The following is a 27415-nucleotide window of genomic DNA, read 5'->3' as shown; positions in this document are numbered from 1 at the left end:
TATTACTTATGATGAATGATTTTTATCCCTTCGAAATTGCAAGCTGCAAAATCAACATGGCAGTCAAAACGAATGACGGGCTATTTAGCCTTAATTCTTCTTGACTAGTTGGGGATGCTCAATTTGCCCCACAGTGTATTTAAGCCAACTAAAAAACATCCTTTTTGTTTAGTCGTTTTATTAAATTAAATTGTTATGTTTTGTAACCGTTATGTTTATGGATGATAGAAAACATGATAAAGAAACGATTCCATGCCATTAGAAATAAAAAAAAATATGATCACATTCATCAAAAATCAGTTCATCTTGCCCAGCACTGCCCTATGTCTCAATTGTTATGTCAAATTAAATAGATACAGTGTTTTAAGCAAATAAGAGGGTGCTAACGAAAATCATTTCAGAACATTGCAATTTCACAATTTCAAACAGCTTCGCATGAATAAATGAAGCAGTGTGGAAGTAAAAAGGATGTCTTTTCTGTGACATGTATAGCTTTTGTTTTCCTTACAAAGTAATTAAGATCCGTCTCTTTTGCTTGTAATAATTATTTTGAAGTATCCATTCCTACCAAGTGACGAACTGCAAATAGTTTCTATACCTACCATGAGTACCTACAGTATCAGACATATAAAATAAACCAAAGCTATTTTCCTATACAAAATGTTTTCAGATGACTATATCTTCGTCGTTTCGGAACGGATTTTCCTGTAACGAACTAGGTACAAGTTGACTAAATTCTCAAGAACGTTTGAAAAATGTGTGTGAAAACTATTTATTCAAAAGCTACAGATGGGTTTATTTTTGACAAATAAATGCACCAGGATAAAAAGCAATGTAGTACAAAAAATTGTGCGTCGAATCATCTTTGTTTTCAGCGCATTTATTAATTGAATAATAAGGAGCAAATGCGTGCATGATAACTCGACACATAGGGTTTTTTATGTATTTTGGACAGAGCGTTACGCGTATATAATTTGGTCACCTCCATTTGATTTTGCCGTAAATGGACAAATCTGTCCAAATTACTTTGATCACCCTAGTCTCTAATCCATATGTAGCTGGATCAATTGTTTTTACACAACTTTTTCAATAGTTCTCATAAATTCAGACAATTTTCGATTTGTCACAGAAAAATGAAAAAAATCGATTGAAAAATGTCGGAGAAATAACTATCTGAAGTTACCAATTTTAAATAAAAAAAAACATTTTTTATGTCCGATACTGTACATACCATAATCTATGCATTTCTTTTATGTGATCCTTAGAACACATAGCTGCGTTCGTTCAATATTTAGATTAACCTTCTCTATGTTGTCACTGCCTATAAAGAAACACGAGACCTCCAATCAACAACCCTTCAGTTCAGTGGCACTTTTCTTGAATTTTCCTCCAGCTAGGCAGATACTTTCTCGTCGTCTGCGGTTTACCCAGCAGCACTTTCGAATGATCGATCCACACTCGAAGTACCCACCGAACGAATCGACTTTGGAAGTATATTATTTACACACTAGCACGTAGACATGTTCGCGGTGTTCCCCAGACCGAATAAAATCTCCATTAAATCTAGAATAACATCTCGATCAAATCTGTGCTAACCAGCTGTTTTCTATGGCTTATCCGCATGCCTGGGAAAAAAATAAACAAAATCGTAGGGCCCGTTTTGAAGTTACGCCTTTTTTATGGTATAAGCAGTGTTGATAGACTCACACTCAAAATCTCAATCAATACGCTCTCCCGTGAGAGCAAACTCATTAGAGATCTGCTTCGCAAATCTCACGCTTGAGATTTTGACGCAAAATCAACTCAATCAACTCAAATCGTAAAAAATGATTCAGTCGTAAAACCCGGCATAAACTCGTGAAACCCGAATGTTGTTGTTAACGTTAGAAAGGATTAATATAATTTTACTAGACTAACAAGAAATTATTGCCGTGTGTGAGTAAGCTGTGGAAGTACGAGACGATGAGTCAAAAAGGTCAGCCAACTCATCCATGATTTTTTGACTGCTGATTTGCTTGATGATTGACAACTCACGCATGAAAAATCTCAAGCGTGAGTTGTGAGAAATTGAGTTTTTCACAACACTGGGTATAAGTCCACAAATTCAAAGCAAATGTAAAATATTTAAAGTTTTTCATTTACAGTGATTATCAAAAAATATAGCATCAAAATTCATTCGAAAGTTTGATTAGTTATTTGTTACTTCTGGGGCAGTGTCCATTTATTACGTAACGCTAATATTGGAAACTTGCGACCTTCATGCCTTCTCTCTGTAACGCTTTTTCGTATGAAAGAATTCAAATTATTGTATGAGCTGCAAGCGCAAGTATACCTCGAAGAAAACTTACGAATTTTTAGTTTGCGGTTGCAGCTTTGTGGACCTTTACTGTAGGGGAAAAACACTAATTGTCGATCTACCAGATATCTGTACCAATTTTCGAATTTTCATACAAAGTGGGCCGAAAATTAGTGTTAGGTCGAAAATTGGTGCTCTTCCCTTACAAAGTGCCGACATCGAATTTTCAAAATTATGTATCTTTACCATCGTTCAATCGATTTGGTTGAGATTTCCAGAAAAATTACATGGAAGTTAGATATATTTCTTCCTTGCATTACAAATTTTGAATTCGGTGATGGTTCCAAATTTAGAGCCTTATTTGTTGGTATCTACCCAAGTAATCAAATAGCACTTTATTTCGCCCTGTGCGCCAATACAGTGCTGTTATAGAGCTGACATGCCTTATATTAACCGTAAAATAGCCCTCTTACTCCAAAAAGGCGAATTAGCGGGCTAGTGATTACTTGGATAGGGTATTTTAAAATTGACATTATGGATAAAATACAAGAAACTTCATCAAATAAATTTAAAAATCAATGTAACATTAATCTTTTTGATAGAATATTTTCATTTGTTTCTGTTTGGACACTGTTGTGGTCATTTAGGGAACATGGTCACCGTAGTAACCCTAAGGAGCCACTTTCAGAGTATCATGCACCGATACCTTTCGACGGCTCAAAATTTATGATTTTTTTACCCAGATCAAGGGGGTGGTCACTCTACGCAGTGTGCCTTGCGCAGCTATGGCACATTTCGGCACACTGACTGGCACAGCTTTCCAATGTGAACTGGAATTTCCATCTGAGCAACCATTGAGTCACCTGAGCAGTGATGCCACATACACAGATTTATCTGTAATTACACAGATTTTTTTCTGTTCCTGCCTACAGATATCTGTGATCACAGATCACAGATTTTTGAGATAAAAAAGATTTTTAAGATTTTAGGATGTTTCACGAGTTATGTACCCAGTTTTGGGAGATATTAAGCAGAAATGCCATTACTCTGTTTATTGATTTTTATCTCAAAAACTTAAGTATTCAAACTTTTAGAAGCAATTATGAAACTTTAAATTACTAATAATACGTTTGCAAAGGTTCTTCTCGATCTAAAAACATAAATTTGGGATTTTTGCACAACACAGATTTTTACCAAGATTTATGGAGGTTGTCTTAAGATAAAAAAGATTTTTTCGGCCGAAATCACAGATGAGATTCGGAAAAAATGTGGCAACACTGCACCTGAGTTGTTTGTTATATGTCAAACATGGACTTAACGAAATTTTCACGTTGGCATCGGATTCAGGAGGAATCTCCCAACAATATAAGTACTACATGATTTTATATTCATAAACTTTTTTTTCAGAATTGAGCTACAGAGCGGCACCAAACCAGCAGGACCGAACTAAAGGTGATAGAATCGACTTTGCCTCATGTTCAATTTGTAATCGATAGTGAAAAAAATATTATATTAAATGACACAAAAGAGCTTCTGTGACCTTGTTGTTACAGTCACCTCTCCACATCTCGATATCGAAGGGACCATCGAGATAGGGAGAGATCGAGACAAAGAACAATTTTTTAATGAATACTAGATTGAAAAACACTCCGTTGCCACGAAAGTAATACACAAACAAACGTCATTTTGCGCTCCTAATTTGTTTCGAATCCCAAAACTTCGGTCTAGTAACCTTCGATATTGGTCATATCGACATACGGAGAGAAAATTGAGAACGAAAAATCAACAGAAACACATCGAGATATGGAGATATCGAGATATGGAGAGTGAAAATGTATGCAGACTGAAGAGACTTATGAAATTATTGACATAGGGAGAGATATCGAGATGTAGAACATCGAGATGTGGAGAGTCGACTGTATCTCAAAGCAAACTATGAAGCCGAAGAAATAGGTGAAAACATGTAGGGGAACCTGGGGGAATACAAATATAAGAATCAATGCACTCCTTATTCGAGGAACCGTTTGGACAAAAAAGCTTATTTTGGAAGGTTATGCAGTCTCTCATATGAAAGCCCCGAACGCACTGAATGGCTGCAGTATGGCCGTGCCCTCCACAGTGGTCCGCATCACTAATATTTCACTATTTTTAGAAATTAAAAGTGTTTAGGGTTAAAGACTCTTTTTCGGGCACAAATTTTTGGTTCTCGTAGAACAAAATTCTAACAAATTTTATGTTTTCCATACATTTGTAGGCTCTCAACTTTTTCGAAAAACTAAAGTTTAGGCAAACTTAGGCAAGAGGAATATTCTTTAATCGATTACTTTGTCTTGAAAACGCGTTACTTTTTTAGCATTGGGTTTTATTGTTTGCGTTTCGTAATTCAATTGAACAAAAACTGCTTATTGCTCTTGCTGTAACATCTGTTTGTCTGTGCTTCCATCGTAATATTCTCCCAATTCTTCGCACTCCTTTCCCTTCCACCACGCTCCCGTACACAACCGTTGACGCTCAGTATCAAAGTTCCCGTCTAGTCTAGAATTCGTGTGGGCCGTTTCCTAAACCTTCCCATTGAAGTTTTACATGTACATGTCGGGAAAGTAATGAAACATTCAGAGCATTTTAAATTTTGTATGACAAGAGACAAACAAGAAAAAACTCAATGCTTACTGAGAACGTTTTTCCATAATTTCAGTTCATTGAATTTTTATGGCATGTAATGTTTGCACGCTTGGCACACCTCGGCGCACCAATGGCACAGTTGTGCCGAATGAAGTGCGTAGAGTGACCTTCCCCTTGACCCAGATAAGATTAAATATCGTGTCATGAATATTGAAGATTCTGTCTATTTTTTAACCTCTTCTGCTGCTGTGTATGATGGCTTGAATTTTATGATTTTTCACATTCAAGTGAATTAAGATAGTCTCACATATTTTCACTTATTTCTGGCGTTACATCCCACCAGATCAGAGCATGTCTTCTTAGTCTCACATTATGGGCCTGAGAACTTTCTTTAAAAATTAGACATTCTGATACAATATGTCTGTCTTCAAACTGATACAAGTGATACAATATGTCAAATTGATAAATTTACAATGAATTCACCGAATTCAATATTTCTAAAGCATGCATCAAAAATACAACCTATTTGGGATATTTCCTGAAAATATTATTATCATCGATCGAACAATGGCGAAGATACAGAATTTTGTAACATCGATGTCGATACCAAGTATTGTAAAGGTTAAGCCATTCAATTCCAGTCATGATTTGTTAATCGAGTCTTACTGTTTTACCTTCATTTACTACAACACCAGATCCGTCCTTCATCGAATCGTACTGATTAGAGTAAAATCAAATGTTTATTACCACTGAAAATGCAGTTCAAGAAAAAAGAAGAAAATTATCAAAAGAATAGATCACCTTCAGCATTTGCAGAACTTAATTTTATGATTTTGTTCTACTTCGTCGTAAGCGCTACTATTCGTCGTATCAAACTTTAAATGTTCCACTACGGCGGATATTCAAACTTACCTGCAACATAGATTCATTATCCAAGTGTAATTTTGTTAAAGCTGTTATGGTTTGTACACTTGTACACCAAAAATTCAATAAAACTACTGTATTTCGGTAAATAACTTCAGTTCAATTATCCACTTTGCAATTTTTCACCGAAATCGCATGGACGAACACGATTTGAGAGAAATGCTTAGCGAGCCACACCACTTTCCAACACAAGTTTCTTCCCGCCCCGCCCCGTGGATGACTTACTTTGCCGGGCAGTTATTTTCACTCTGGAAAACCTTCGTTCTTCTTTACTGAAGGATTTCATTCCAATCACACGCCGTAAAACTTCAAAAAATCACCAAATTTTACGAAATTTCCTCAACCGCCGCGTATAATTGAAAATGACATTTTGTAAACAAAGTTCAATCCGTCATACTGAGAAAAAAAAAGCTTGTGCGCATCAATGTGTGCGCGATGCTCGACGTAAAAATACGGTTCCTTTGATTGTGATTTTTTCGCTGTACTGTGAGCAAATGCCATAATTGTACGGTCAAAAGGAATTGTGTTCATATGTTTGGGCTGAATTTTGATGACAAACAATTAATTTTAAAGGAAATTAGTATATTCCATCATGCTGAAGGAATGGAGGGAGATGCCCGTAGATCTATATGGGATTGTTCAAATATTACGTAACGCAACAGGGGGAGGGAGGGGGTCTGACATAGTGTTACGGTTCATACAAAAATTTAAAAATTTCCATACAAAAGCTGTTACGTGGGGGAGGGAGGGGGTCCAAAATTGGCAAATTTTGCGTTACGTAATATTTGAATGAACCCTATATTCTAGTAAAACATTTTATTATAGCGTTGATATGTTGTGTTTTAACCACTCTATACATCACAGTGAGCCGTAAGTTGTGAGACGAATCTGGAAAATGATTGCGACGGAGTTGAAAACGATACGATACGGTAAGATGCATTTTCTTTGCATAATTTTGAAAAAGAGATCAAGATTTATCAAAATGTTATTGTACAATGCTAAAGCCGTTTTGAGAAAGAATTGTTTGGCATCGGTTTGTATCAGCATCATTCACTGCAATGCTGGGAAAATTGCAGTTCTCACTGATCAATGCTTAATACAATGGATACTAGCACATCACTCTAAATGTCGTTCAATACAAAAAAACTCACCGAACAGTAACTTACAACTCGAAAAAGTCTTCAAACTTTAATATAAGCTAAACACTAAAAAGTAGAGTGTTCAAGAGTATACAGCTTGGACAAACTTTGGTCCTTCTACTTTAAGCTTTCTGTCATTTGCCTTTACAGATGATAGTGGCTGGTGTGTCCTCAAAACTTTACAAAATGATAAACTGTTTTCTTTTTAACTCAAGTAGTGTTTTGTTGAAATTCTTGGTTAAGTCATTTTGACACTTCATATTCCAGAGCGTCAAAAGTAGTGGTTAGATTGCGAAAGTTGAGAGTTTTACTTACATCGTTTTATAGTTCCTAAAACTAAACATTATAAAAGTGAACATCGAGTTGGTTCAGAGTGGAACTTGTAGAATATCTTCTGCGAAAAACGTTGGATCGATAAAGTAGGTTGTTTACTCTTCTGATTTGCGGCAGTTTGAATAAGTATTTCCGAGTTGCAGCTTTAACCTCGAAAATTTCAATTTCTACCATGTAACATCTATCTTCGCAAGTGATATGACATTGAATTCAATAGAATCAAATCTCGAAAACTTATTCAAACAGACTCAAATCAGAAAAGTAAACTAATTTACTTTATCAATCCTACGTGTTTCGCAGATGAAATTCTACACGTTCCGCTCTAAACAAACTCGATTTTTTACTTTTAGAACGTTTAGTTTCAGGATTTACAAAACGGCGTGAGTAAGATTTTCAACTTTCGCAACCTCACCATTGCTTTCACCGCTTCGTTGAATGGAGAGACAAAATGACTTAACCACGAATCAAACCAAAACACAACTTGAGTCGATTTTACACTGGTACATTCAATTTCAAATAAATAAAACAATCTACACGTGTTTTTTTTTCATCGCGCTTTTCACGTAACACTTACGTGAATCGATAACACAGAATGAACGCATGAACTAAGGAACCTCATCAGTTCCATCGAAGGTACATGAATTTTCACGTAACTTTTGCGAAGCGTTCCAATAGATCCTAGATTATATTTAATTGAAAATTATCGGAATCATTTCATAGAAATCAACCCTGTTAAGTATAGACTCCTGCAAGTAAAAAGTTGTTCAATTTGAAAGAAGGACAAAAACCAAGGGTTAAACTATTCATTATATTCAATAAATATATGGTTAGAATAGAATATTTAGCAAGATAGTCAGTAACATTTTATCCAATAAATATAGGTAGCAGTTCATAGCTAAGTCAAAACTATAAGTAACCACCGTAGTCCGTTTTTTTTGTTTATTTTCACATTGTTCCTCACATTCCAGCTCCAGGGCCAGTTCTGTTTAAAACGATCATCGTTTCGTAATTTGATATGAAATAAGGTATATAAGAATTAATTAATGCAGGATTCTTCGGTTTTTAACAGATATTTGCCTTGAAATGAATCTAAACAACATTTTGCAGTCCTGGAGCAGCTTGCTGGAAAACTAGCAGCCACACTTCTTGACATTCGAGCTCAACAGGGATTGAACTCGATATGCCATTTCGTGATTATTCATTTAGTGATTATAAAGGCTTTGGTTATCGTTAGCTTAGTCAGGTTAATATGAGTCAAACTAAATGATCTACGGAATCTATACGGAATGATCTACATGGGTATAGCAATGACGTTTCGCAGGGCTGGTAGCGGTCAGACAGCAAAACAGTAGTGACTTTAGTGACCAAAAAGTTACTTCAAAACTACAAGTATTAGTCATAAAAATGACTAGACAAGAAAATAAGTTCTATGTGTATATTGACCAATCTACATATTGAGTGAATTTACAGAATTTGGAATGTAGAGAACCGTAGTAATTTGAAATATTTCTTAACAGTTATCTATCTGGGACAAGAGTTGATTGCCATAAATTATCAAAATGACAGCGTATTGGTGATTTGACTTCTCATTTTTCACGAGATGAGTATTAGGTTAGTTTAGGTTACTATTTTATATTTATGATTTCAAACTTGTAGTTGATCTAATGCATGAACGTACAACAAGCTAGCTTAAGAATTTTCAGTGAAACTTCTGTTCATGAGGAACTTACTGACTAAAATTAATTAATGATACTGAATTTGAGGTACAAAACGAATTATTCAAAGCAGTTTTAACAAATCTGTGGTGTGGAATAATTCGAGGAATAATTTTCAACTTTGTTGAGGATTTCTTAGGAAAAACAAACATAGATGCATTTCAGAATATTCAGGAAAAATGCTGACAAAATCCAAAATTCAAAAATACAAACTCAGGTTAAATTTGTGGTATAATTTCAGTAAAATGGACTGTTTTTCAAATAATCAGTAACCCATAATACAATTGATTTTTGACGAACTCGAGACAAAACGAAATAGATAAATATTCTGCATAAGAAATTAGAGAACGGTTCTATGCGTACTTGGAATATCAATCTACATTTCAACTAGACGTTCCAATAAATTTGCATACCTAGATTTTATAATCTATTATACTATTATTATTATAAAAACGTATTTTTGTATAGAAATAGTTGACCAAAATCGTGTAAAAACAGTATCAAGGGTTTACCAATGGAAAAATGTATAGCTGGCCCTTTGTTGTTATGTTATGTTAAAATGTTATTGAATAAAGATTCAATTCAGCCTTAAGCTGGTTAATCCCCCGAAAAAAAGGAACGTGTAGCTTATTTATTGGAAATTTTGATGTAATTTCTAAAATGATTTTAAGCAAAATTAGTGTTGAGAAGAATAAAGCATGGCGATCCATTGAAAAATAATGTTCATAAACGTAGAAACGTGTAGGCTTTGCTGGCACATTGATCTCAAGTCAAGATACATGTCATGAAAAATTCAGTCTTTCAACGAACGCACAATGAAAACTGGAATTATCACCTGAAGAGCCACCGGTCTCAACAATTTGAAGCCCTGAGCTTTTGAAGCCCTGTACGAGTTTCTGACAAATTATTCGATGTTTTTTTTTTTTGGTTGATATTCCGGAGGAGTTTTGATGATGTTCTTTCAGATGGAGAAGGCAGATTCAAGACTCCTTCTATAGCCGAAGAGTACCGCAGAAAGTTTACTAGTAGTTCTTCTGAACTTATCCCAGAATGTCGTGTTACATTTTCCGCTGAAATTCTTCCAGAAAGTTGGCCAGGAATCCCTCTTTCTTGACACTTTGATCTCCAAACCACACTATGTTAAAGACTTAAATATTGTCTTTATAAGACGAAATATCTATTTCTTGTTGTTTGTGTTTGAAAATCTAACCGACTTTAGTAATATTTGTTTTCTGAAAAAAGTGACTTTTTGTTGGAAATAGTGACTTTTTTGTGGCCAGGTCGAAAAAAAGTTGCCAATTCACTAAAAAGTAACTTCGAAAGTACGAAATTCGATAATTCTATAAGTCGAAGATGGTCCCTTGAACATCGAGTTATGGAAGTCGACTGTAACTAAACAAGTGACCTTAGTTTTGATGGTATATTTCATCTGATAATCATGTTAAATGAAAACCCGACTAAATTTCTGTTTTCTTTTGAATTTTTTAACTTAGACACATAAAACGACGTAACTTCAAAACGATCATAATAAAGTTATGCCCACTCATGCAGCTTAGCCATGGAAACAAAACGCACTGATACAACACTGATAAACACAAATTAGACAGATTTGTTTTTTTTTTCGGATAATAACGGCTTGCGCCGCACCGTGTACATTATGTTGTTTGAAGAGTATCCCATTCATATCGATCCCTCACCGCCACCACTATGGATTTTCGTCGCTTATCTTCTGCTATACGAGCTTTCACGACCAATAAGAATCCTGAACGAATATGTTCACGACATAAAACCACACATCTTACGCGATTACTACGTACTTTTCGGTTTGCTTGATCTCGTTGAACCAATCGTGAGGCGATTTCATCTTCTCGCACACGTTTGTCCCGTAGTTTGTCACGCACAGCTCCGATGCGCGGAAGGCGACCTCCTCCGAGATTAGTTTAGTAGTTGTTAAAGGACTTTAGTTAGCCAGCGACTAGGCCTGCTTGTTATCGTCTCACTGTCTATCACATTACTGTTAGCCATTCACGAAACGCAAACCTTACAAGCCAGCAGCAGGGGGAGATTGCTTTTCGCTTTGAAGGAGCTTCACACACTTTCACATATGGACCGGAATCGGTTTGGACACTGTTTGACCTTGTCGGGAATAAGAATAACTCCAATCAGATAATCTTCACATTGAAATAAGCGCAATAAACAAAACAAACTGAATCCAATCTAAATAGCGTAAAACTCTTCTTTGCTTATTCGAATCCCGGTTTCATATTCCTTCAAAGCCTATACACTTTCACACTCCGGGAGGGACACCGTAGATCTGCGCCCACAATATGTATTTCTGTTGCGCGACTGATGCCCAGCAGCCCCAGCAGCAGCAGCCATCCTTTTCAACCATTTGTTTTTCCGCTGCATCACTTCAACGCTTACCTCGGATTGAAATCGGACATAGTTTCCGGGCGGACAGCTCTAGCGGTTCGAAAGAATCGTCACCAAAACCTTCGGCAGCAAATTTATCATCTTTTGCGAACACCCGAACGCGAAATTTCACTACTTTTCGATATTTTTCACTACAAGCGACCGATACGAATTACAGCAGCGAATGCGTTCGTTTTATGTTTTTTTTTTCTTCACTGTGTGGGGTTTTTTTCCGTTAGCATCGTTCCCGTCATAAACATGGAACGGTGGGAAAGGGAACCGCTTTGACACATAGCGGGCGAAAAACGGCGAAAAGAACGTACACACGGAACCCAAAAACCGATCTAAATTTTTTCTTCGAACGAAAATTTTGCGGAGAAAAAATAAATTGCGAGAAATTTTCTCGCATAATAGGCCTTTTTACGAGACGTTTCAAGTTTGACTTCTATGGAAATGACAGCCCCGTGTATGCACCGGTCCTTTACCGATGTAAACAAATGCAAACACGGAACTGTCACTGTCATGTCTACCTATCTCAAGTGATATTAATTATTCTACCTTTTGACTTGGTACCTTTTATCAGTTCGTACCTACACTGAGAAAAATCCACACGTTTGATCCGTGTGCTTAAAATTATGGATCGATTCATGAACGGCTATATCGATTTGTTGTGATTTTCTTACAAACATCGTGTGTGATACACATTCAATTCTTTAATTTTGCTACATGGACCGATTCATCAACCGACAACATGAATTCCATAATTTTCCACATAAGTTCCTGAAGCTTTCCATTTCAAATTCGTGTGTGTCAACCTATGGGTGCATAGATCATCATCCAACACGGATTCAGTGTGTTTAACTTATGGTTATCTTGTGTCATGCTCATCATGTTCAAGTTGGTCGTTTTTAAATCGATGAGCTAGCTGTCGATTTCCGTGTTCCAAATTTCTAAATCGTTAGTGATCAACCCATAGTGAACTAAATTGCGGTCGGACCTCGTGTCGAACGACAGTCATCATCATGTTCCAAAGAGAAGAAGCAAATTCTGAAGCTGAAAGTGTTAGAGGAAAATTTGCGGATTCGTTTTTCTTTCAATTAGTGAAGATATCCGAGTGAAGATGATGAGTTCATTCTTATTTTCTATAAATGAAATGCATTACTTCCAGCATTGGATATAATGTATGGTGTAAGAGAATCGAATTCCACTAACAGATTTTCCTTGCTTTCGGCTTCGAATAAAATGAAATATGCTCATCCCGGGCTTCCCAAAATATGGATTTGCGGCGCCACGCTTGTTGCCTCACTTGCTTGAAAAAAAAAAACATTCAAGTGAGCTTGCGACAAGCAGAGGAGCCTCGAATCCATATTTTGGGGAGCAAGAGTTCTTCTACCAAATTTCTTCTTTCAGTCTCATGACATTCATGTTCTATCACACATAACTATCCAAAGCCACTACATTTCGAATTCAATAAACAAATCAGTTGGTTTTCATGATTTAATATTTAGACATTCATGTTTGTTTCACATGACAACCTAATGTTGATACACATGTTATTATACCGTGAAGTCAATTACGAAATCCATACACTGAAAACAGCATTGCGGTAAAAATTACCATGTTGATGGTTTAAATTAAATGCACAGCACCACTTGATTTGTGCAGACTACCCATTGCATTTATTTCAAGAATAATAAATGGTGTTTTTTACCAAGGTGAGAGCGCAATGCAAAAGCAGTGAAATTAACCGCGTTCCATGGTAAATTTGAACGCAAGCAAAAGTCAAAGCTTCTACTACACTGAGCCAGAAATTGCGTACGAATTTCATAAGAGAACGCTTGTGAATTGATTTCTAGACTGGTATTCTCTCTTTCATAAGATTCTTATGAAACACAAAACGTCCGATATTCACAAGAAATTCTTGTCGTTATCATTAGAGATCTTATGAATATCTTTATTTTCCTAAATTCAAAGAGCGATTCTCTAAATACATAATGGTCCTAAAGAATTCCATAATTGATATCTATGATCCTTCATAAGAGTGTCTTATGATATTATACCTATTTGTATTATGAACGCAATGATCGATGGAAGTTCACAAGTTTTTCGCATGAATCTCATTAGATGCTTCTTATGTCTTTATTCCAAAAGAATTTCGTATGAAATTCTTACGTGGTTTTTGATAGGAAGTCGCCTGTTTTTCACAAGTGTTACTAATCATTGTCATACGCGCGCTTATGAATCTCAATCGTGAATATTTTGTTTTTAGCATCTCTCCACGTAATTCATAAGATTTTCGTATGAAATTGTTAAGAAAATCGTACTCCATTAGATTGTCTTATGAATGCCAATGATCAATGCGTTTGAAATCCAAAAAGAGTTTCTTATGGAATTATATCTCTCTATGTAATGAGTGTTATTTCATAAGTCTGTTGTGGAATGTTATAAGATTCTCGAATGAAGAACAAAATACTTCTTATGTCGTTATTCCATAAGAAATTCTTATGTACCTCATACGTTCCGTTTCCTCAGTGTATGAGTTGCGTTTAAAACTACAACATATGTGTATTGAGCTTCATTAATATTTATGATTCTAAAATATTTTAAAACATTAGCAAGATCCTTACATAATGTATCTGAACTTGTAAATTTCCGGAATACATGACAGATTAAAATTTACTGTCGGTAATCCGCAAAATTGCAAATCCAAATACATTATGTATGAATCTTTAAGTCAATAATAGAATTCAATTCTTACGGCTAAAGCATTGTTTATTAATCAATAGGTTTTTGCAAAACTAGTTGCATTATTATATTATAAAAGGTAAGAATTAAATGTTTCTATGTTCTTCTCCTAGCGAAGTTGCCAGCTGCACTTAATGCTTGTGTTTTGTCTATTATTTCTTGGTTCACAAGCTCCTTTCCATTTAGAAAATTTTGTACTACGGGGTTTCGTTTGTACAATGTCCTGTAAAATCGTGTTTGTTAGAAATTGGAAAATATTGAATGTATTGCAACTTACCGATGGAAGTAAAAACAGAGCGACGATCTACCGTGTCAATTTTGTAACATAAAAAATGCAGCAGGACGTGAACTATAGAATATTTTTGTTGTAAATACTAGCCAAAATCATCCTCTATTTGCTTACCATCACTGTGTTGATCAATCTAGCTCTTTCCAAAATAAATATACTTAGTTTTGAATAATTATATAAATGCATGAACAAAGAAATCAATCACTTTCCGAGCACTCTCATTCATCTATAAACACACAAGTCGATGGAAAAATGGCGTAGTTTGCAATGTCATTAGTATCGAGGATTGTTGTTACTATTACCATGCCCATGGTAAAAACGAGCAAACATGTGTTTGTCTTCAATGCAAAATTATAGTTTTCTTAACTATTTAAAAGTAGTTAAATCAACCCCTCAACAGCATAGCGATTTCAACCGCATTGTAGTAACCACAAGCGCAAATCTATTTATCTCAAATATTTTCACGCATAGTATTTTTAAGAACCAAGCGATAGTTGTCATTACTCCAAAGTTTCTTTCAGTGTATGGCTACCACACTCAAGTCATGTGGTTTTCCTCTTTGCGCAAATCTATAAGTAAAACACACGACCTTGACGTGTAGATTTTTCTCAGTGTACGGGATTTCTAAGATATAAGTACTGGCTGCAGTTGGCGCATAGGGGGAGACTTCCCGGACTGTGGACTGATTAACATATTATTTTATTCTTTATTTACAGGATATAAAAGTGGCGACGAGGATCATGGAAACGTGTGTTGAAGATAATCGATTTTCTTTGGGGTGGCGAATTGCCAATTGTATCTGTTTTTGAAATTGCGGTGAAATTGCCGATTTGAGTTGAACCAAATTGTTCTTCAGAACTGACGAAATTGTCGTTTATTGTGAACATAGTTGTTCTTTTATGAAGCGATTGCTGTATTGAGATGAACGAAATTGTTCTTTGTTGTTGACGAATTTGTCAAATGTAATGTTGAGTAGTAAATCCAATGATTTGAATGTTTTGTTGTAGTCATGGAATGAGCAAATTTGCGTATTTAAAATAAGATGAATTCTTTGTATTTATTTTCGATTGTTCGTTGTATGAGTTGTTGCAACTTGTAGGTGGCTTTTAAAGAGATATTAGAAAGTTTTCTAAAGGGGAAAGGATTGTCATGTCTACCTATCTCAAGTGATATTAATTATTCTACCTTTTGACTTGGTACCTTTTATCAGTTCGTACCTACGGGATTTCTAAGATATAAGTACTGGCTGCAGTTGGCGCATAGGGGGGGACTTCCCGGACTGTGGACTGATTAACATATTATTTTATTCTTCATTTACAGCAGGGCCGCCCAACGTACGGCCCGCGACCTCATTTTGTGGGGCCCGCGGAGGGTTCAAAGATTTTTCTCATATTTTGCCCGTGAATATTCTGCCAACCCGAAGTTAGAACATACTAAGCCTATTTAAATTTAGTTTCAAACTAATATTCCAGCTTAATAGTAATTATTCCAATTGTTTTGTTTTTCAATCTACTTAGATATTTAATTTTCTGAATGATTCAAATTCTTAATCTCAAATACTGAGTGTTTCAACAATGTTTCTACCATGACAACCTTCGACATTCATCCATGATAGTATTACAAAAAGGCAGGTTTTCTACAAAATTTTGAACAATATTTTTAAAGAATTCTGGACACGACTTTTGCTAAAGAAAAGTAAAGAAATTCCTTGCCTGAATAGGGCAAGAAATTTACTACAGAAGGCCCCATTTAAAATGAAATTTCTTCCCAACTGCGTACTGCGATCAAAGAAATGTGCTTTTCTTGCTGTAACATTCTGCCCGAAAACTAAACGAATCTGTAATAAAATTATTAGCAGGTTTCTTTTGAAATACATTTAAACATTTTAAAAGATTTCTTGGTGATATTTCAAAATGATTATTGAGTGATTTTTTGAAGGAATCCTAGGCATGATTATTGTTAAATTTTGGACATACTGACCAAGATTTTCGAAATCAGAATGTGCTAAAATCTGCAATCCGGTCCATGCTAATAATATTAGGTCAGATTATGATAGAATTTGGAGTACGATTTAAAAAAAATCTCTGGTATTATTCTCAGATGATCCGAAATTTCTGGGGTAGATTCTTCAAAATATTCTGAACTAGACTATTATATAATTTATTTATAATGACAGTCCACAATTATGAGCAGAATGCTTAGCAGCAATAATATTTTTTTTTTCGATTTCTTTAAATGAAATTTACTCCATTCACTAATTTTTGTCATGTTCTATGAACTTCATTTACTGACTTTTGTCAGACTTCATGGGAATATTTGTGCGTCTAAAAATATGGCCCGCGACACCAAATTATTTCTGCGATTTGGCCCGTGGTTCAAAAAGGTTGGGCAGGCCTGATTTACAGGATATAAAAGTCACATGAAAAGGAAGCACTCACAAGGCTTGTGCATTAAAACTGCTTTACCAAGTATTGCATTAATTTGGTTGTTGTGGGACCCTTTCCCACTTTAATTATGCTTTATAAAGCTCTTAAAGGTTATGTCACTTTACAACAAAATCTGATAGCATACTATAGAGTAAACATAAAGTATTCATATACAGCTTCGTGGTTACTTGGGTACGCATTTACCGATTATATTCAATTTTACAATATTTTAAGTATTTCATTTACATTTTATTTCATATTTTAGGTGATCAATTGGAAAAGTGACTGGTGCTGATGAATTTAATGAGATCGGTGTCCCAATGGATGGATTCCTAGAGTAGGGAAACTACCCAAGTAATCACGAAGCTGTATATGAATACTTTATGTTTACTCTATAGTATGCTATCAGATTTTGTTGTAAAGTGACATAACCTTTAAGAGCTTTATAAAGCATAATTAAAGTGGGAAAGGGCCCCACAACAACCAAATTAATGCAATACTTGGTAAAGCAGTTTTAATGCACAAGCCTTACTAAAGCATTTATGTTTGTATATTTAGGGTTCATGATGTATATTAGCTTAAAATAATGTATGTTTAGGGCTTGCGTTAAAAATAAACCAAACAATGAATCCATTGACTACCTTTCAATGGTTTTCTTTACCAGCTTAATGATTTTTTTGTTGGAATCAGGATTCGAACCCACAACTAGGATGATGGTGTGCTGGATGCCTGGCGCGTTGGTGTCCTGGGGTTTGTTCACAAATTTCATAACGCCGAAAATGGCCATTGTTGATACCCACCCACCCCGTCGTAACGCTTTTTGTATTGATATTCTATAAATTTTGTATGAGTTGTAACAATTCCAGGACACCCACCCACCCCCTTTAGCGTTATGAAATTTGTGATCAAGCCCCTGTGCTAAAGCTGCTGATGTAATAAGGTAGGATAAAAGTTCCTTATAAACGAAGCCACTGTGTGTGTTAACCCCAAGAAACATTTGCCTATTTTATAATCATTTATTAAGCAATTTTTCACAACTACATACTGAATAGTTGCTTTATTATTTTACTTTGCAGCTGCTACGCACACATTGTTCAAGCAAATCTGGCGAAATTATTAAGCTTCTTATCATTTAGTGACTGTAATCATATATTGTAATGATGTTTATTCAGGTTTCACTTAGCTTAATAAGGATTGATGATTTAACAACGCTAGTTTAACAAACTACACTATTGCAGTTTAATTCAGCATCATGTTTAACAACATTTTAATTATTTCCAAATAATGCCTTTGTTTAGGCGTTGTTCACACAAATTTGGAGAAGTTATAAAGCGTGTCGTTGTATATTGACTTTATTCTACAACTTCAAAATCGTTTCATAAGCATTCATCTCAGCTTTTATTCAACTGCCACAAAATTGATTGAAAACAAATAAATGACTAAAAATAGCTAACACTGTATACATCAAATGCAGTGTATACCTTTACCATGAATTAATAACCACACTTTTAATAATTACCTGAATACTGGATTCAAACTCGAAACCTTCCCATCGTCAGCGGTATACCTTGCCATCTGCGCCTTGTAGCTTATTATTGATCATGCTTGAGCTTCTATTCAACAATAACTAATCAACACGTGCTATGCTGATCAACAACTGAATAAGCGCATTACTTCTGCTGCTGTTCAGTACTGATGCGAGCTGAACTCAGTCGGCTATTTATAGCGCACAGTGAGAAAATTGATTTCAATGCTGGTCAAAAATGAAGTTTTTTCACAAAGTAAAAACAGTCTGAAATGATTAGTCTAATTTCATAATAAGTTTTAACTTGTTAAAACTTTAATTGAATTGTTCATCTAACTATACTAAAATTCGTTTATTAAATGTATAATATTTCTACTAGGTTAATATTTTAATTATTTGTCGTACTTTTTCCATCTATTAAACATTATACATGTATAAAATATATTTCAATCAATAATCCTAAGTCAGAAGACTGACTCAAAATATTTTCTAAACATAATTGAATATTGTATTGAAAAAGCATCAGTTGTTATTGTATCCATTAGTTTTTATATATTAGTAAATTAGTGGCGTATTCGCCAAGGGCGAAAAGCCACTTAAATAAAGATAAATAATAATAATATTAGTAAGTTGAATATTGCAATACATTAGGAATACAACGAAATTTTTAGATATTTTGTCCATTTTTCATAAATTTCTCTATAGTGTGACCTCTTTTGTAAGGCTTCTTTGTTGCTGAACAATGTGTTTAGTAATCGTTATTTTGGACTTCTTTGGATGGCCTGCTCGGATGATATATCTATGTTGTATTAGGATTTTATTAAATACCTATTCAGCTTTTAATCATGTTCATGTTAAACATGGAAACAGCTGAAGTGCGAAGCAACCAAAACGTTAGTTCGTCTCCTGTACATTTGTTTACACAATTATATTTGTTTGGTGGAATATTGGCTCTTTAATAGAAGGAAAAATGACTTGTTCAACTCATTAGTAAAACAATCTTGACAAGTCGGCAGAGATTCTTTGGAGAAGTTTAATAAGTGTTGATTCTACTATTATTCATTCCAATGAAAAATGTTTAACATTGACTCAAATTTGGATCTAAATACCATCTTCTCAGCTCTTTGTAGGGCATTTTTTCAGATGTCACCATTATTCAACAATAATTAAATATGTATGTTTATTTGTGACACTTGACTGTAAGTTGGGTAACCACTTTCATGTAACTATTGTTAAATTATTATTTATACTTCGATTATCATTAAAAATGTTATGATTAGTAACTTTTTCCGATATCAATAACGTCGCAGATGATGATCACTACATTTGGAAAATTTAAATAAATTTTGATATTTTTAATCCAATGCGATTCGAGCTTTACCCTTGTTGATCCATTACGTCCATTACGTTAATCCATCCATCGCATACACGTCTTGGATTTGATTTGAAAAACATTTGAAACATTTGAAAATAACATAAAAAGACATAATATGTTTTGCTTGAATAAGAGCATACTCATATACTGTTATTAACATTGTTTATGCGTTTTACTAATCATGCTGGTCAACATTTTAAGTATTAGACACTGAAACTTTTGTACGATTTGTTGTTAATCAAATGTTCAATATTCTACTAAAATGATGGCTACAACCTATAGAAGCTTTTAATCAGTCAATTGTTAAACTTCTTATGTGTTGTAGAACAAAAGCTACTATATTTGCATTCTCGGAGGTTTATTCAGCTCTTTTTCAAAACACAAACTGCAAGTGGAATGACAGCTTTTTTATAAGCGGAAATTAATTTTATTCAATTAATGATTCAATTAAAAATTTGTTCAGCAATGGTTGCTACTATGCAGCTTGTATTAAACACGTAAGTAACTTAAAAGCTACCAATTGTTCCTTGGGACATTACTATTCGCTCAGTTGTTTCGAATAGAAAGAATTCTCTTCGGCGATTGATTTCCTTTCCTCTCCAAATGAATCATCAATACAAATAATTTGATCACCATTCTTTCTCGTAGAGGAAATAAGGGCTTATTCACAAATTTCATAACGCTGAAGGGGGTGGGTGGGTATCCTTAAGATGTTACAGCTCATACAAAATTTAAAAAATGTTCATACAAAATGTGTTACGAGAGGGTGGGTGGGTGTCAAAAATGACCATTTTTGGCGTTATGAAATTTGTGAATAAACCCTCATACAAAAAGCGTTACGAGGGGGTGGGTGGGTATCGAAAATGGTTATTTTCAGCGTTATGAAATTTTTGAATGAACCCTAACAGAACTTAACCCACAAAACAAAGCCCTAGCGCATTAAACAGATTTCAGGGGAGAGAAATTGATCGACATTTCCTCTCGCTCCTTATGAATGAAAGAGTCTCATAGATAAAATACAACAATTTTGAATGACTACATATATACTTAGATCATGAAATGGGGGTTCGAGATGAAAGAAAGTCATTTCATTATTCTTCCATATCCCACAACTCACAACAGACGCAACTCTCACTATAGACAAAAGATCAAGAATAATTTTTATAAGTAGATGCAGCCGCCTCTCGCCCTGCGACCTAATCATGAGTACCGCCGTGTGGGGTGACATCGGGCCCAGGGGATGACTTTGACCGCCCTTTTCGATGCATCTCATGGCTAGTCCGAGAGTCGAAAAACTAAACCATGACCATCCAGTGGCTATTTATGATGCATTCTTGAAGTTTGTCACATTGTTTTCATTATTCCGGTTTTAGTTTGCAGTAAAAAACTTGACCTAAAGTTACCCTTATGGCCTTGCTTATAGCCCAATGTCACCCCACACGACGGTACTTCAAACTTATAAAGGCAAACCTTACACACTTAATTTATTTCGCCGAGGCCGGCAAAAATAATTGCCGAGAACCCAACAGCTGAGATTTCGGCAAAAATCTCGGTAAAAGTTCAAAGTGCCGATTGAACTGCAAAATGTTAAATCAACCCAGCTGTCAAAATTTGACGAAAATATCGGCAATCATTTGCTGAAAATCTCGGCACACCACTACCGAGATTCGGTAAATGGTATTTTTTTTCTATTGGAAGAAGAATAAGAAGAAAAAAACCCACATAAATTTCAATGATCGAAACAAATTCATTAAAATTACATATATAATTGTGTTACAAAATACCACCACAGAAAACATCTAAATTTTCACAAAATTGGTGAAATTTTATGCTTTTCTTTTTGAAACAAATGATAGCAGCACAACCACTTTCGCTGCAAGCACTTCCCGGGGAATATTCCTAAAATAATAATAAATAAAAATAATGTAATAAAAATAGCATTAACTGAGCTGACTCGTCTGAATGAATCATTTATGGGCATAAATGTACGCCATGATACAATAAGTTATGTGAATACTTACATGTAGGCGCTTTCCCTCTTTCCACGAACGTTTCAAAACATTTCGAGCTCATGTTGGCTTCTGCAGCTCTGATTTTTCGGCGTTGACAGATGCACTTTGCCGAAATTCAGTAAAAGTATTTGTTTGCTGGTTGTTTTGGTAAACTAGATTACCGAGTCTCAGTTATTTATGCAAACTACCGATTTTCGTCAATTTGCATCTGTCAATATCGCTCATCTGTCAAAATTGAACGAGATTTCGGTAAAAATATGTTTTACCGGCTGAATTCGTCATTTAAGTTTACCGAGATGAAATTCTACGATTAAGTGTGTAATAATGATAAAAAGATGTAATATGTATTATAATGGATCTTTTTTATTGAAAATATTATTCTGAACTTAAGACTCATCATACTGCGGCGCTCATTTTAAATCCACATCCAGCGGCGGCGGTAACGCACAGAGAATATGCGCGAAATTCAAACGCAAGTAAGCTTGGATTTTTTCGTTCTTCATAGACGCAAATGTTCCAAATTTGCTAAATTTGAAGCATTTGGTGATTTTTATTATCACTGCGACGGTATATCGACATTTCCAGATAATCGCATTACGTGGATTTATCTTGCAGAGCACAATACTTTTGAGGAAGTTTTTGGGGGGTTCAAAATGATCAGGCCTATAGAATGAATCGATCATTACAAATCCTAAAAATTCGGTAGAACCAAGGGTATTGATGAGAAAACAGTTATGTCAGAAGGAATGAAGATAATTGCCAAAGAATATAATGCCTCATATATAATTTTGTTCCGACATTCTTCTCTACATCCCTGAGATCCCCTTCACAATGACCCGATTGTAGAACGCAGATTTACGGTTTGTTCTCCAGCCGGCGGCAAATGGCTGATCGATCACTCAAAATTTGGCTCTGAAAAACGTCAAAATTTGGCTCTGAATTTGTAGCTCTGGCTAATATTAGTTCCTGCTCCTTGTTTAGTTGAAATAGATAGCAAAGGTTCCTATTCAAATAGCCTGAATACACAATTTATAAATTGTGACATTGAAACGCCAACAAATATAAAAATCTTCAACACATAGCTGGCTTTGACTAATCTATAAAATATATAGTGTAGACAAGAAATGTAAGAAGGGGGTGATTCAAATTTTATGGCATGCTAGCGTAAAAAGCTGGATAAAAGTGTACCACCCCATGTTTTCATTAGAACCTGGGGGATGCGAATTGGAAATCAACAAGCAGCCAGGCCAGCCCGCCAAATAGCTGTGGAATTGTTACTTGGACACTGAGAGAGACTCGCGAAGAGGAAAAATATCAACGTCATATGCAGCCCAGATTCCCCTCTCACGAAACGTCAAATGCAGCCCACCGTTTTTATGGCTGAAAAAGTGAAAAGTATTGTGTTCAAAGTAAACTGTTATTAAAAACCTCAGTCGGAGGAGCAGTTTTTCCAAAGTTGCTGATAAATCTAAGCAGAAGATTAATTATTTCTAATGTCTGCTACGTTTGCTGGCATGAAATTTCACTCAAATGGCTATTTATGATTCGATGTGATGCAAACTTAATCATATTTTGCTGAGAGGTTCATGTGAGGATTTGAACAGCATGCGCATAATTGGTATGCGCATGCGCATAATTGGTACGCGCATGCGCATAATTGGTATGCACAAAGTGGAATAAGAAAAAACTCAGCAATCACAGAAAAAGAAGACCGTCTTCGCGAGTCTCGTCTCAGCTTGGACAGGGATGTCAAAAATCCTTGTTTGCGGATGACACAGGCCTCTCCGCCAAAGGACGAAGTCTGCTTGTCATCTGTAGTCGATTGCAAAAAAGTTTGGATATTTTTTCTTCATACTTGCAAAAATGGAAGATTTCTCCTAATGCTTCCAAAACTCAACTAATAATATTCCCACATAAACCAAAAGCTCTTTATTTGAAACCTTCAAGTAGACATGTTGTCAAGATGAGAGGAGTTACAACAAATTGGTCAGATGAAGTTAAGTATCTAGGGCTTATGCTAGATAAGAATTTAACTTTCAAAAATTACTTTGAGGTTGAATGCCCCCCCAAATGTAACAAATATGTAAAATGTCTCTATCCCCTTATTAATAGAAAATCAAAACTTTGTCTTAAGAACAAACTTTTGATATTGAAACAAATTTTCAGGCCAGCCATGTTGTATGTTGTATCAATATGGACTGGCTGTTGTAAAGAAAGGAAGAAAGCTTTGCAGAGGATTCAAAATAAATTTTTGAAAATGATTCTGAAGCTTCCTCCCTGGTATAGTCGTAATGAGTTACATAGAATATCCAATGTTGAAACATTAGAACAAATGTCAAATAAAATAATGAATAATTTCAGGCAAAACTCGTTACAATCTTCTATTGCTTAAATATTTAGGTTAAGTTAGGATAAGTAAATTGAAAACATTTTTTTTCGCCTATAAGCAGGTGAAACCACCCCACCTGTAAAAAATCTGAACTGAAGTGTAATATGTTGTTAACAAAATGTTAAAAAAATCTTAAATTTGTGTTACCAAATTAGGATGATAGTGTTGTCTAATAACACAGAATACCTAGATATAAGAACTGAATGTAAATGTTTGGAATGATACTAATAAAGAAATTATAAAAAAGGGGTTATGGAACAATAATGAGGGAGTAACCTAATATGTACTAGAACTGAAAAGATCAGCAAATCCAAAGTAAACAAAAACTTAAATTACAGAGTAAATCAGTAAAAAGGAGAAAAAATGATTACTGACTAAATCAGCATTTTGAAATTGACAGCAGCTTTTGAATTTGCGGAGTGTTCGGTAGTGAAAAAGATTACCGAGTTAACTCTGCTGTTCAAAACCCAGTAAAAAATTACCGACTCCGGTAATCTAAGCTAAGTGTGATATGGCAACCAAATCATTATCCACAAATGTTACATAATGGTGCTTACTCAATTTATTCCAAATTCCGTTTGGAAGAAAACGCAGACCAAACAAAATCTACGATGGTCCGTCATGTGTCTTCTTTTCCTTTTTATTTTTTCGCAAAATTCGTACAATAATCCATTTCTAACCTTAGAAAAAAATTTCAACCGTCAAAAAAAATTTCTAACCGTAATCATCACCGTAATTTCCAACCGTAATCAGAACAAATCTTAAAATCTTCTTTTGTCACCTTCCATCAAAATGTGTCGAGGGGCGGGGACAATAAATAATAAAATGAAAATTCAGGGAAATTCATCATTTTTTTACTCTCATATTCTGCAAAACCATGTTTTGCCGTATATATCCATCAAATAAAAATGTTTTGAACGTTCTTTTTCATTTTTCATAAGATCGATCGCAACATTTTCCATAAAACGATTTTCAAACTGTACTCTAGTTATTAACAATTTCAAGAAAAATGCGATAATATTGCACTTGTATGTAACTTGAAATCATATTTAGATTGATTGGTTCAACGAGTATGTAACATTCTCTTAATGAAAATATTCTGCTAGATTTGAATGAAATTGAAGAAAGTTATTGCCCTTCTACGCCCACTTGTGTCATGTTCTTTGCAAACCTTAGCGACTGTGAGATAAATACGCATAGAACGATAGTATATGTAATAGGATGAAAGTATCTTGAAAGGCAGCGTTGAGGGCACTTATTCTGCATACAGTTTTATACTTATGGAACAATTTCCCCCATTAAAATGATGTTATTCTTTAATTCAAAATAGAATCAACTGTATAAACGTATAGGCACAATGAAGACAAGTTATAGTAACACATTCGATGCGCAGTTTGTGCATGATGATTACCAACAGTACGCTATTTATAATCAATAAGAAGCCGAATTCTTAAGGAAAACATAAATAGATTTAATAAAGTTTCAGGAATTCGATGCTGAATTGATTTGACAAGATGTTCATTAAAGATTTCAATAAATAATAACTCCACGAGTCCTTCCTTAGACTAGTGGTTAGAGTTCGCGGCTATAATACAAAGCCATGCTGAAGGTGTCTGGGTTCGATTCCCGGTCGGTTCAGAATCTTTTCCTAATCCTTGACTTCCCTGGGTAATCAGTATCATTGAAGCTGCCACACGATATACGAATGCGAAAATGGCAACTTTGGCAAAGAAAGCTCTCAGTTAATAATAACTGGAAGTGCTCACTTACGTCCCAGTGAGGACGTAATGCAAAGAAGAAGAAGAAGAGGAATTCATATAAATCACTGAAATACTCAATTTTCATATACCACACTGTTAAAGTAAAACAAACAGATTGAGGACTCCAAATAATCCAATAACACGTGTTATATCATGTAATATAGAAAAGACGAATTACAAAACTAGCAAAAACACGAAATAGTAGTTTACCCAACAAGTTGCAGAAAGATAATTTTTAGAGCAGAGCAACAGTCGTACATTTATCCAAAGAGGTTTGCCGAGTTGGATAATTACGATGAGTGCTGTACAAATCGAGCTGCGTACAACATTTTTTGCATTTTCGTAGAAGACCGTTTGAGATGGTATCAGATATCGCTTTCACCATTATTAATGGAAAAGCGTTGCTCAATAGCTGCATTAGGTAACTGTTTTCAGCCTATTAAGCTAAGTATGCTGTTCCGCTCAAGAAAAGTAAAAATTTCTGCTCAAGAAATGGTCAAGAAATTTCCTACAGTGAGCTCCATTTGAAATGACATTTCTTTTCAACTGCGTACTATGATCAAAGAAAAATGCTTTTCTTGAGCATTTCTTGTAAGAAATTTCCCACGCATCGAGATAGGCGATTACTTTTCTGTTGAAGTCCATACTTCGCTTTACGATGAGAAATTGCAAAAAATAATTAAAACCTACACTGAAAATAAAATGTTTTATTTATTTTCCCCTCCTGACTTTTTAAAAATTTTGAAGGGGGAGACAAAAGTAAAATTTCAAATTTGTTCCGGCCTGATAAACAATTTTGATAAATTTACTGGAATCTGTGAGATTGTTCTAGAAAATTCGAAAAAATATAAATTGATTTGGACACATTGGTAATTGTAACCGCATAAAAGTTACATTGAGATTATATATGAGACTCGTAATGTAACAGCAATGAAATTTCTACCAGAATTATTTTCTGACTATTCATCCAATATGCGAGCCTCAAATAAGCACTTTTGAGTACTTGGCAATGTGTAGAAATTTAAGTGTTTTACCATACACTGGCCGAAGATTCCTTCCAGAAATTTTCTATAGTGACTCCCGTTTGAATTGACAATTATTTCCAACTGCTTACAGCGATCAGAAAAAAGCGTTTTCTTGGACGATCCCTCGTCGAAATTTTCCACACATCAAGCTATACCAAGAAATTACTTGTCACCAGCAAACCGGCCAATAGAACGCACATTTGGTATTCTTTTTACTCAATGCCAACTTTTGTCGAATGTTACAGATATGCAGTTATGGGCAGAACAGTCCATAGATCGCCTCTAGTTAAATCGATTTTCCATGTTCCATGGAGCTGCGGCTTTTTATTTTATCAAAAAGTCATATAAGTAATAAAGTATTCGCAAAAATATTGCTCCCTTGCACCAGTAGTTGTCGTCGTGTTCCAGTAGTAGATCAACTGACCGAA

The 27415-nt window shown here is 34.9% G+C and overlaps 1 protein-coding gene across 3 annotated transcripts in view; it reads right to left on the bottom strand.

Moving 5' to 3' along the window:
* Positions 1 to 11669, bottom strand: part of LOC5567522 — a 39508-nt gene extending 27839 nt beyond the window's left edge. For 2 of the 3 annotated variants that reach the window (XR_002502630.1, XM_021854814.1), the window contains exons 1-2: positions 11454 to 11669; positions 10847 to 11165 (exon numbers count right to left, since the gene is read on the bottom strand). Coding sequence is in view for 2 of the 3 variants with exons in the window: in XM_021854814.1 (XP_021710506.1) it covers positions 10847 to 10893 (47 nt within the window). In the remaining variant the exon portion in view is untranslated. The remainder of the gene's footprint in view (positions 1 to 10846; positions 11166 to 11453) is intronic. The other variant, XM_021854815.1, reaches the window with a different exon arrangement.
* Positions 11670 to 27415: the final 15746 nt, after the last annotated feature.

This window comes from Aedes aegypti, chromosome 3 (assembly GCF_002204515.2).
Source record: "Aedes aegypti strain LVP_AGWG chromosome 3, AaegL5.0 Primary Assembly, whole genome shotgun sequence".
Classification (NCBI taxonomy): domain Eukaryota; kingdom Metazoa; phylum Arthropoda; class Insecta; order Diptera; family Culicidae; genus Aedes; species Aedes aegypti.
This window is presented reverse-complemented; position numbering and strand designations above follow the sequence as displayed.